Source organism: Gobio gobio, assembly GCF_949357685.1.
Source record: "Gobio gobio genome assembly, chromosome: 24".
NCBI lineage: Eukaryota > Metazoa > Chordata > Actinopteri > Cypriniformes > Gobionidae > Gobio > Gobio gobio.
In genome coordinates this window covers 25,189,051-25,202,752 of record NC_137120.1, presented here as the reverse complement: position 1 = coordinate 25,202,752, position 13,702 = coordinate 25,189,051, and the positions used below count along the sequence as shown (strand labels likewise).

Genomic DNA, 13,702 nt, shown 5'->3' with positions numbered 1-13,702 from the left:
TAACAATTTATGGAAGCAAGTTTTTTACAGTGTAACTTTACAACTGCATGTCAACTAGCAGTCATTATGCTGCGTTCACACCAAATGCGAATGCAATTTTTTTACATTTGGGTTAGTGAAATAAATAATTTTTTAGTACAATCTGACTAGATTTTTTTAGTGGCCTTTTTGTTATATTTTTGCAAATGTATGTGGCATTATTGCAAAACCAGACACTTCAAAACACTTCGACAACAGCAATACAATTCTAACCTTTCACAAAAATACTGATTTTAATGTTTTTTTTTTATAATATTTAATTATGTATATTCACACACACAAAAAAATGTGATAGGAGCAGTTCCACATCCACACCACATCCAGAAAAATGAATGGATCTCTATGGCCCTCTGCTGCATATAATATGGTCGAAACACATTGGGTGGGTTGCACCAACAAGGATTAAATTAAACTCAGTTTAGAGCTAATCTAGGATTTGTTGATCTAGGCTTTATTTTAAATCGAGTCGTGTTGCACGACTTAATTTTAAACCCAGATTAACAAATCAGGGATTAGAATTTAACCAGCGATTAAAACCTCAATTTACGATTAATTTTCGCCGCCATGATGGATTCGCCATTGACAGCAACAATACTAATATTCAATTTCCTTCTTTATTGACCACCAGAAACTCTCTCTCTGACATTAGTAGCTTTTGCCAATAAAGGAACAAAACTTGTAAAATGTGCGCTACATAGAGAGACCGTTACTGATCAAACAGGCAATGAAAACAGCGCGTGCGTAAATATATATTTATAGTATCAATCAATAATGGAGTATATTGTGGCAGCGTAATTTATGACAAAACAACTGTCATGATTTGCGGAGTGACCATCTCCGCTCTTGACAGTGCCGCCCATCCCGTTTGATCGCCGTGCAGCAGCCACGCATGGAGCGGGCATGAGAAACGTGAGGCGCGGCCGCGATCACTGGTGCTCACCTCATTATCACTGCTGCCATCAATGCTAAATATTCTCCTCTCTTCTTTTGTTTGTCCGACACCGAGGTGCACCGATATGAGTGACGGATCCACATCCCGGACTCGATAGCAGGCGTAAACTCACGGGCCGCCACGACCCTCTCACTCTAACGGCTCAATTCGCTTTATTTTTAATTTTTATTAGTAATAAACACCTCTCTGAGACCTGACGACACACCCACTGTTTCTACATCTGTTCAATCATGCACATAGTTGAATTGTAGGTGCACTTTACTTTATTTAAACCTCCTCACATGTAATTTTAAAATGAATCCATAATTGAGATTTAAATCTGAGATTAAAATTATGGAGCAACAGGATTAAAGTTAATCTATTTTAAATATAAATTAAATCCAGGATCAAAATGATGGTTTAAATTTAAACCTGCTTATTTTTAAACAAGGTTTAAAGTTTGGTGCAACAGAATTGTTAGATAAACCTTGATTTAATCTAGATTTAAGATTAATCCTTGTTGGTGCAACCCACCCATTATTTCTAAAACTTAAATTCTTAAGCCAAACGTATACTTTGTTTTTTTACACGTACGTAAGTATATGCGCACAGTCGAACGCACAGCCTTACAAAGTATACTTCTTTTGACACGTATGCGTATACAGGTGTTCGGTGCATGCGCAGTTTTGAGCAATCTTGCCATGAGTTACAACCTGGGGTAAAAGTGGGCTGGAACGGTCCGAAACTGCGTTCCGGCACCTCATATAAATTAATAAATAAATAGATCCAGCAGTTGCAGTGCGAGAGCAGCTGGATCGTCTCACGCACAGCGCTGACAAACTCGTTCGACGCTTTCGCCGATCTATTTGCTTTATCCATTTGAATACAAGCGCAACATCATGTGTACAGTAAAGGCTCTGTGGTGAAAATAGCTGAACCAGACTGAAATGCTCCATCCATGTAAATTGAAAAACTGAAGTGTTGAGGTAAACTATAGGTGGCCTACACAACTGTAATCATGGCTGTAGCCAGCTATGAGGTCACCGAGGATCCGGACTTCTGTATTTTTTCTAGGTGTATACTGTATGATAAATGTTGTAAAATAATTGAATAATAGAGTATTAACACTACTTTAGTGCTGCAAGGATATCTTCTCATCTGAGCTGCCTGCGGTCTGTCACCGCTCGTCAATGTCAAAATATTTGAGATGACCAATCAAATTAAAGTAGGCGGGCTTTATTTTCACAGAAGCTGCTGAGTGCTAATTCGCATTTCTCTGTGCAAGTCGTGCGACACTTCAGTAAACGGTGCTAGATGTAGCTAAACTAAACATTTCATGTTTGACAGCTGTTTTAGGATAGAAATGTTAATAAATAAATCGGGCAAACAAATAACATTTTGTCTAGTTTCGCCATTTTGAATTTAAAAAGGACATTAACGAAGCCAATTTCATCATATTAGGCATAAGATAATAAATGTGTGTGTATATTGTGAATTAATTTATTAAACTTATTTACCTAGCGTTCGTAGCCTACAACAAGTCTGAGAGTTGCCTCCATGGCGAGTGAATGCTTTCCAGGGCTGGAAATTAAAAAATCATTTCATTGAGAAATCAGGGCGCAAATATAACAGTTCAGTGCAAAATATGTTTGCCAACAATGAAATGCTATCGACATTGAAGGTTTCAATGTCGAACCTGAGGAAGCATCTCCTATGATGAATGTTAACCTGATCTCAACAACAAAAATTTGAACCTGATCTGAACAATACTTTCTTTTAGCTTGTCTCATTTTGACTTGCAAAATAGAGCTATTTAACTGCTAACACAATGATTGGACATTGATCCAAACAATATTTTAGATGGAATATAACTTTCTTAAAAAACAACAACAACAATACCATGCACGTTATGGCTGCTACACTGTTGGGTCTCTTTGGGTTTCCAGTGAGTATGAAACTAGAATCTATTCTTACTTCTGTTAGTGAGAAATCAATATTAGGCCTATTCTTAAAAAGAATAGTAAGCAGATTTGTACTATTTTTTATATCAGTAAGAAGATGATTGAATTATACTTATAAAAAATTGTGTGTTTTCTCTTAAATATAACTCTAAAAACTGCCTGTTTAAATGTTTGAAAGTGATAAACGGTTGAAAACATTTGTTAGAAATTTAGAAAAGTAATCCACAAGTAATCAAATGTAATCAGTTACATTACTTTAATAAAGTAATTGAATAGGGTAAATTGTAATCTGTAACCTATTACATTTTTAAAGTAACCTTCCCAACACTTTGTGGCAAGTAGCCGTGTAATAAGTGGGAGAATGTACATCCAGCCGGTTGTTATGGCAGAATATACTCCTTCAGGCTGATGCAAGACCTGATCCTGATCACTCTGCCGGGGTTTATTCTGTGATAACAACCAGCTGGATGTACATTATCCCTTGCATATAAAAAAATGAAATCTTCAAACACAAGAGATTGATCCATACTAACTACTTTAATGAGAAATCATAAGACATCTTAACGCCAGATATTCTCTCAACAAACAACATCACACATCACGATGCCTCGAGGGCCATGTGTTGAGAAGCTCTGGATTAATGTTTAATAATAAACCTTGTTTGCATGATTATGTTGAATATGCATGTTATTTGAATGCTGCATGCACAATATTAAATCATTTATAAGTCACATGACTGCTAATACAACACAGAGGCCTCAAATTGCATTATACTAATTATATTTGCCCTTGTCATGACCTATTGCTCAATTTGTTTTTCTCTCTTTTCTGTTTTCCCCTCAGGGATGTCTTTCAAATAGAAAATATTGCTTTGAACTACCGAGACCCCAAGGGCGATCTGATACGGATATTAGACGATGAAGACGTCGCTCTCATGGTGCAAGAGAGCAAACAGACAGGGTCAAAGGTCAAACGACCCGTGAATCAGTTTCCTTGGGAGCTGCTGGTCACACATGCCAAAGATATGACGGTCTACACCACGGACTATTAAGACGAGCACGCTTTTCTACCACCTCTTCATGCCCTGTAGTTTCAAAATCATTGCACATTCTTCATTATTTTATTTTACTTCATTAGTTTTTTAAAGGGATAGTCCACCCAAAAATGACAGTTCTAGCATTATATACTTGCTCGTGAACAGGTAACAAATTACAAAATATAGCTGCAAGCAGCAATTATCGGGGCCAAGCACAATAGAAGCAAACATGGAAGCTAGCAGCAGACCAACTGCAAAACATTTGGAGACAATTTTAAGAAAAAAGCCCATAAAACCCATAAATACATTGTGTTGTATAGATGTTTCATTCAATTAAAGCGCCACCAATTGGCACAGTCCCACCGCTTTTTGTGTGTCCTCAGAGTGCCCCTATACATAAGTGTGTAAATTTTGGTGAAAATATCTCATTTCGTTTAGGAGTTATAGTCAAATGTATTTATGAGCATATAAAAAATAACCCACACCTGACTTTGATTGCATTTTTTGCCACTTACTGGCAAAATTTTATTTTGACATTTGGCCATGAATTATTAGTCAACCCGCTATGATTCCGATTTTCCTATGGTAGTTTTGTCTCAATCGCACTAGCGGTTTCAAAGATATTCGCTAAAGTTGTTTAAATAACAATGTTAAAATCACAACGTTGAACAAACCATAAGTCGAAACCTAGCGTGTTTGATATCGTTGGACTCTGCAAGGATTCAGGAATTTGTCTCCCGTGAAACAAAGTCAACCAAATCCAAAGTTACAAGCATGTTAATATTTGGTTTTACCACTAGGTGGCACTGGCTTCTCATGCTCCTTCAGGGCATCGTGCCGATGACCCATACCTTGTTTCATAATGATACGCTAATGCGTTAATGAAATACAGCATTTTACTACCAAATTCAAAATGTCCGACGCCCAAAATGGCCGACATGGAGAAATTAGATATCATTCAACTCAGCATGCCACCCTGAATCTAACAAAACCACTTCAGAATGGCTTATAAGCAAAAATAGCCATCTTTCCCCAACACTGCCCTTGAATTGTTCAATAGAGTCAGAATCAGTCTGAATGATTCGCTCATGAATCAGACTGATTCAGTTCTCAATTTACTGATTCCTTCCTGGAAGGAAAGATTCATCATATGGACTATTTTTTTTGTCTTTTTGAAGTTTAAAAGTTGAAGTTTGTGTTTATTGTTGTTTTATGGAAAAGCGCAACCAGGCGAAAGTGGATACGAGGGTGAGAAAATAATACCATAATTTTCATTTCTGGGTGTCTAATTCAACAAAACCAGTATTTCACAGTGGAATCTATTGCTGAATATAATTTATAAATTTTCAGTGCTAATAAATATAGATTTTCTTCTGCATTAGAAGAAGTAATGGTGGTGTGACATCTGGATCATTTCACTTTTGGGGGTTTTTTGAAGTGTTTAGCCAACTTCCTCTTTCAATTCCTTTCTTTGCAAAAAAAAGTATTTTCATAAATCATGGGTGACTTGATGTGTAGTGCATCTTGACTTTAATGACATGATGTATGCACTTGTAAATATGTAAATTTTATACATTAAAGTAAGAAGGTGATGATATCTCACACATATGTACATTTACATCACACACACGAACCCACAAACACTCTTTATGCAAGTCTGAGTTTGATACATTAAAGTGTAGAAGGAGCCTGATTGAACAGATATATCAGTGGGAGAAATTTCTGAACCTGAATATGCTACAGCTAATCATTAGCGGTGTTTGCTAAGGCAAGCTTCACTAACACATTACTCATACTTAAAGTTAGTGACTTCAACAAACAGCTGTATAAATGTACAACAGAACGATACCTCAAATTGTTTGTTTATTTTTACTTTTCACATAGTAAACTAGGCCATAAAGTAAAAAAACAATAACAACAAACATTGAAACTAATATAATATAATATAATATAATATAATATAATATAATATAATATAATATAATATAATATAATATAATATAATTAATATAATATAATATAATATAATATAATATAATATAATATAATATAATATAATAAATATAATATAATATTAATATAATTAGCGCTGTCAAATTGCGATTAATCGCATCCAAAATAAAGGTTCATGTTTATATATGTATAATTAGTTTATAGTTTATATATGTGTATAATTATAATTTATATATAAATACACACTCATTCATGTATATATTTAAGATAATTGTATGAATATTGTATATTGCATGTATATACTGTATATTTATTTATGTAATTTATATTATATATAAATATTTTATATATAAATATAACACATTTTCTTAAATATATACATGCATGTATAATTATGTATTTATACATAATTATACACAGTTCACACATATATTATGTAAACATGAACTTTTATTTTGGATACGATTAAATCGCAATTAATCGATTTGACAGCTCAAAATATAATATAATTAATATAATATAAATCTCTAAACCTATTCTATTCTTAATGTAATATTTAAAATATAATTAATTGTTTAAAATGTAATAATTTCAATACTAAAATTAAGGTAATAAAATGTAAGCAATTATATATATATATAAATAATATGTTTACCATTTAATATTTAAATGTATATTTATTTTTCAAATAAAAAATATATTATAATTTCATAATGAATTAAAAAACAAATTATAAATAAAAATATATATTAAATTAGTTATAAAATATTAATAATATATTTCATAATTTTCATAATTAAAACCTTTAAGCTAAATTATTAAAATTATTATTATAATTTAACATATTATAGCCTACTATTTAGAAATATGATCGATATCGATGATCGAATAAGATCTATTATATATTAAATTAGAAATATAATTAATAATTTAATAGTTATAATATTTAAAATGTAAGCAATTCAATTAATAATAGAATAAAGTATCTTATTAATTTAATATTTTAGTATTTTAACAAATAGAATAGAACATTTTTATATATTACATTTACAATAATGTGTGTGTGGGTGTGTATATATATATTAAATGTGTATAATTAGTCAAAGTAGTCATATAATAATTTGTCATTTAATATTTAATAATTTTCATAATTAAAACATTTAAGCTAAATTAATAATTTAACATGCTATTTTAAAAAATAGCATAGAAAATAAAATGTTACATTTACAATGTAATTTATAATATAATGTGTATAATATATATATATATATATATATATATATATATATATATATATATATATATATATATATATATATATATATATATATATATATATTAGACTGGCATATTAGATTTTTTATGTGGTTTTAAATTTGGGGAAGGAATCATATGGCACATTGAAATCTGCAAGTCATGCAGTTTTGAAACTTGTGGCAAAGTAAACACATTTGCGGTCAAGTTGGCACAGGCTGAAAAAAGTTCATAACACTTGAGGATGTCGGTGTGACCAGCAGATCATGGAGTTCACCACCGACTGCACTGATTCCTGAGGCCGGTGGTCTGATGGTAAGCGCAACTGTTTCTGCTGGTGTCCATTCACAGGTGTTTCTGGCTCATCTTTAATTATTTCCTCTGAATGTTTTTTTTTGTGGTTTTAGGGAATATCAAACATTTCATCCTCGCCTGCAGTTGTACAATCAGAATTTTCCATGTATCCAGACTTCTCTTTCTTCTTGACTCTGACTGGACTGTGGACATCAACCCTCACAGGATGTCCTCAACATGGCACAGCTGCTCCAGGTTAGAGTTGTTTTTCGATAACATATGTGTGAGTTCACCTGGCATAATTAAGAGATTTCAACTTGTAAAAGGCGTTCATGTCCTCATAGAGCTCATAATCAAAACTTTTCTCCTACTTGTACCATTTGGCCGCTGCAGATTTATTTCGGCGTTGATAGTGTTGCCATAAAAACGCATAATTCCCAGTTCCGAGGACATGACCAGCTCCGAGTAGAACATCACGTGTTGGCATCTCAAAATTACGATAATTACGACATGGCATGAATGCAGCATAAGTACATTTGTAGCTTTTTCTTCTATTCCCAGAATCCTCTGCTCTGGAGTCTTTGGAGTGCCGTAATGACTACCGCACCCATATCCACTGCAGCTGGAGGGACGATCCTCATATTCCACTCTCTCTGATCCACATGGACCCAGATGACCACCGGTGAGGCATTAGTATAGTATAACACACTGATATTATAGCAATTATAGTAAAATAACAATTTGGTTGTACTAGAAGAGTAATAATAGTGAAACAATATTAATTCAGTAGTGGCAGTAGCAGAATAATAAGTGAAATGTAAATGATTATTATTAATTAAATGAATAATAATAAATAATAATTTGTGAATAATAAATAGTGAATAATAAAAATAAGCTACCATATATGAAGAGTAAAGAAAAAAAAAGATAATGCATGTGATTTTACTGTAAAATGTTTTTTAACTTTTAATTGACTTAATTGTATATGATTTTATTTTATATTCATATTTCCAGAATGCTTGTAACATTTTTTTTTTTTTTTTTTTTACAAATATATTTTTACTGTTAGGATTTAGGCACAAGTTTGTGATTAAATATGTGCTGGAGTTTCTAACTGAGTAACAATTAATGCATGACGTATAATAATTACACTAACACAAGTTATAACTGTAAAATATATTGTATGATTGCTTATTTGTACGATTTTTGATTTATTCCAGAGTGTCTCCCTGTATAAAAATTATAGTTATTAATTACACTAAAATGTTAGTAATTCTATCAGAAAAATAATTTAGAATGGTTAAAAATAAGCTACTATGCATGTAATTTTACTGTAACATGTTTTTAACTTTTCATTTACTTGATTAAATGATTTTTCATTATATTTATATTTTTATATTTTTCATTTATATTCACTGAGGCAATAGATAAAAGATAAAATGATTTTAAATTGTTTTATTTAATTTATTATAAGTAAAAAGTATGAATCAGCTTACAATTTATGGGGAAAGAGGCGTTCCCAGAATGCTTGTATCATTTCGACAAATTGTTTTTTACAGTAAATTAAAAAAAATATATTAAAAAAAGAACACGATTACAGTGTTTTTACTTACTGTTATGGATTAGGCCCACATTTTTTATATAAGATGTGCTGGATTTCCTAACTGAATAATAATGAATGCATGACATGTAGAATAAATACACTAATGTACAAGTTAAATATAGCACTTATTTGTATGATTTTTGCTTTATTCCAGAGTATCTCCCTGTGTTCAGACTCCTAAGCCTTCCCAGAATCCTGCTGGGCAGGAGAGAATTTGTTGTCAGTATAACACATCTCTGTTTGCCATCGGCTTTGATGACGTGTTCTTCTTTCACATGCCACACTCTTCCGTCATTTCCAAAACCTTCAGACTCACAAAATTTGGTACAATTAGTCCAGTTAACATATACCTTAGACATACTTAAGTACTGGTTATTTATGTTATGCAAGCTCAAGCTATGTCTACTCTTGATTTCCCTACAGAAGATGCGGATCCAGACTGGAATTTTTACCAGCTAGATGATACACCCCCTCCCTCACGTCTGACCTCTGACTCCTTCAGGCTGCATGAACAAGAGAGCTCAGTGAGTGTCAAAATGACCACAGGTTCAGTCAGAAGTCACTCTAAACTGACATGAGAAACTGGGAAAAAACTACTTCTCTCATGACTTCCTCATATTTGTCAAAAAGACCAACCTGGTTCTTAAAAGAAAACGTAACTATTTTACAAGGTGTATGATGTGGATCGTACAAAAACATAATTTTTTTTTTTAGAAAAAATTAAAAATGAACACTGTAAAAAATTGAAAGGGGACATATTATGCCCCTTTTCACAAGATGTAATATAAATCTACGGTGTCCCCAGAATATGTCTGTGAAGTTTTAGCTCAAAATACCCCCCAGGAGAGGTTGCAACCTTTAGACTGCACCTGGAAGTTTCTGAATGGTTAGTGGCAGTGTTGGGGTAAGTTACTTTGAAAAGCAATGTATTACAATATTGCGTTACTCCCTTACATGTAACTAATTGCATTACTTAATTACTTTTTTGTTTTGTTATAACATAAACGTTTTATTTTTTGGGCAAATGTAAAGGTCCTTTCACTTCAAAATTGAACTAATAAGGTTGAAGGAAATGCAAATTCACGCTTGTACAGCTCAAACAAACCATTCAGCTGTACTTCCATTCTAGATTGCAGAAGAATAGGATGCTGGAAAAAAAAAAGTTTAACACTTCACCAATAGAAACAAAAAAATCTAAAGTAATTTTTGCTTATGGTGTATAGATCTTTAGTAAATGAATGCTCACATTCAGTCTAGAATTACGATAACCTAGCCTGGATGCCAGCCGAATTTAGCCCCGCCCACAACATTTGAGTTCGACGATGATGGACAGACGATAAACAATAATGTAAGCAATCGCGTCACCAAAGAGCGCTTGGGTTGAATTCGTTCTAATCCTAAACGGAGAACATGTTCGTAAATGCATTCACCTTTACTATTTCTCTCAAAAATGATGATCGTGTCGGTAAGTACTCTGTGTATCCTTAAATTCTTTTTACAACACCGGCAAAGATCGTTTACACTCTTCTTCTTCTACTTATTCCAACATTTGTGCAGTTGAGTTCTGTTGACAACCATGCGTTGCTCCTTTGCTCTGATTGGTTGTAGGTCTATCCATTTGAGGTCTTTCCTGGTTCGGTTGAAACACGCCCCATAATCACAGCCCAATGGGGCAGTATCAGACTCATATTCTGACTAGAATTGAGTATGACGACATCAGGCTAACGATAACCATCACACAACCGTTTACACAATGCCTCTGCATTTCCTTCATATTTCACTCAACACGAGGACAAGAGAGCTGTCAGTCAATAAATGGGAAAACAAAGTAACTTGCGTTACTTATTTGATTTTTTTTTGTACATTTAAAAGTAATGTGTTACTTTACTAGTTACATAAAAAAGTAATCTGATTACATAACTCAGTTTGTGGAATTACATTGACATTCAACTCGTCGACTTGCATGTACTGTCATGTTAATCTATAAATTTTTGTATAGGTGCTTGTGTGGGAACGTAAAAAATACTGTCATCTGACTATACAATGCATAATAAATGTGCGTTTATGAATTACGCAGATGGTGATTGTTTTTGGGATAAAAGTAACGAGAATACTCGTCTCTGTGAATACAGTCAGAGAGGATGATAACTTTAGCCAAATTAGCCGTACAGCATTCTAGAAAGTTCATTCAGAAAGGAAATTTGCTAACATTCACAAAATATGAAGTGCCATCCTTACTTCAGATGGCGTTGGTAATGACCCATCCTTCAGAAACAACTTCTTCGCAAATCCAGCATTGTACTGAGTCTTACCCTCGTTCGTTTAGCAGTCATGCGTAAAATGATTTGCGAAAATATAAAATTTTACCGACATTCTTCGGCACATTTCCTTCAAAAATTTAATTCAACCATGGTGTCCTCAGTGGCTCGGGAGTCTATGAAGACTCGTATGTTCGTTGGTCTGGACACTCTCATGGCCTGTTTGACAGATGTAAAGGCCTGGTTGTCTCTAAACTTCTTGAATTTTAAAGAGTTCACTTGTGTCGCGCCTGGTGTCGCATTGCGTCAAGTGTATAATAGCGCCCTTAAAGTTAAAGACCCAGCCTTACTGTAGCTGGTGAGGTGAACCAAGTGGATAAATGTAGATGTTAAAACGTAAAGGGCCCAAGATTGAACCTTGAGGAACACCAGATAGCACCACACCACTATCAGACCTGCAACCACACATAGTGACAAACTGAAAAATAGGACTTAAACCATAGAGTAAAAAAATATGTAGGTAATGTTTCTGAAGAGCATTTTTGAAGCCCAAAAGTGGGCGGAGCCGGCCGTTGCCATCTTGGCAGTGGATCACCGTGCATCAGTCCTGGATAACCGAAAATGGGCAAAGAGGCGGGACGTGGGTGGACTAACAGACAACAGACAAACGGCTAGTAGTGACAACAGCTGCAATCCACCAGTCAATCAATTGGCCACACCCTTAATTATGCAGAACTTTAAGGCTTAATATAATTTAAACTGGGGCCAGTTGCATAAACTAAGCCATTATGTTAAGACAGTGTCTTAAGATCTAGAATGAGCCACTAGCATTTAGGCAAGTGGCATTCAGTCTTACTTTTCGTATCAAATTAGACCAGTCTATGTTTTTATGTAACTGATTTAAAAAAATTATGAACAGTCTTAAAGAAAAAAAATGTATGTCTAACTTGTAAGTCTAGTCTTAACGGTTTATGCAACCGGCCCCAGATGAGTTATAGAAAAAGTCACAGGTATCACAAAGGGCAAAGTTAGCTGTATAGACCAAAATGACTTTGTACCAGGCTGTAAACATGTTTTTTCTGCTGTACAGTAGGGCATTTTAACATGGGAGATATGGACTCCCTTTTGGAGCCTGTCTCTAGCGGCCAGTCGATGAATTGCAGTTAAAGTCACTTCCATGTTGGCTTCAAGAGAGAGACCTGAAGGTTGCCGCCCGACTTAAACCAGCTTAGTGCAGTATCAGAAACATCAAAGACAAAATTGTAAGTAAAATTGAGTGATCATCAGTGTCGAAAGCGGCACTGAGATCAAGAAAAATCTAAATAGAAAGAAAGCCGGAATCAGAAGCGATTAACAAATCATAAGTGACCTTATCTAATGCTGTTTCAGTGGTGTGGAGTTTACAGAATCCCGATTGAAGGGGCTCATAAAGATTGTTTGCAGTCAGATGGGATTGCAATTGATTGCAACAATTATCTAAAAAATGTTGGCAAGAAAGGGACGATTGGAAAGGGGACGGAAATTATTAAGGTTGTCAAAATTCATGTTGTTTTTTTTGTTACAGTAGTCCCAGCAGAAAATTGAAATGCTGCTGGCACAACACCAGTACACAGAGAATCATTTATAATACTCAATACAGCAGGACATAAATTAGCAAAGCATGATTAAAACAGACAGGTCGGTACAGGATCAACTATGGAAGTGGCAGCTTTCATTTTTGAAACCTCATTGCGAAGAGTTGCCATGAGTGTGTTGAAAATACTTTTTCTTGTGATTTTTGAAGGTTTAATCTTAACAGTGCCTTTGTTGTTTTATTAAAGCTAACTGACTTATATGTTGCATTTTTGGAGGTGGAGCTTAATCATAAAATAGTAAAGGATCAGAAAGGCTGGAAAATTCACACCAAATCAACGCAGAAAGACGTAGAAAGCAGCGAGAATAAAACCCATGCCAGCGAGGTGGTGTTTGAAGGGCCAGAATGGATATCTGAGTGTGAGTATAAAGAGAAACCCAGATAAAGTGGTTTCCCTCCAGCGTCTTGGAGTACTATAGACCATTATTTATTTCAGACCCCCTCCCTGGTCCATCTAACCTACACTGTGTGCTCAATGGCAAGAAGAATTTGAGCTGTAGCTGGGATCTCAAGACAGATCTGGCCCGGTACATCAGCTACACGCTGTCCTACCGGACACACTCCACTGCGCTGTGAGTGTTTGAGAGTGTTATGGATGGTGTGAAAGGTGTCTTTAACTCTGACAGGTGTAATCGTGCTCTTTCAGGGCTGAGTGGTACTGCGTTGAGAAGGTGGAGGTCATAAATGAAGGAGACTTTTTGAAGACGGTTGGTGTTTTCAGCATCTTTGAGCCTGGAGTG

At 34.4% G+C, this 13,702-nt stretch overlaps 1 protein-coding gene across 1 annotated transcript in view; it reads left to right on the top strand.

Moving 5' to 3' along the window:
• The window catches only part of ncf4 (neutrophil cytosolic factor 4), a 38,769-nt gene extending 33,201 nt beyond the window's left edge, over nt 1–5,568 (top strand). The window contains exon 10 of the mRNA XM_079808360.1: nt 3,775–5,568. Within this exon, the coding sequence (XP_079664486.1) occupies nt 3,775–3,982 (208 nt within the window). The 3' untranslated portion in view covers nt 3,983–5,568. The remainder of the gene's footprint in view (nt 1–3,774) is intronic.
• Nucleotides 5,569–13,702: the final 8,134 nt, after the last annotated feature.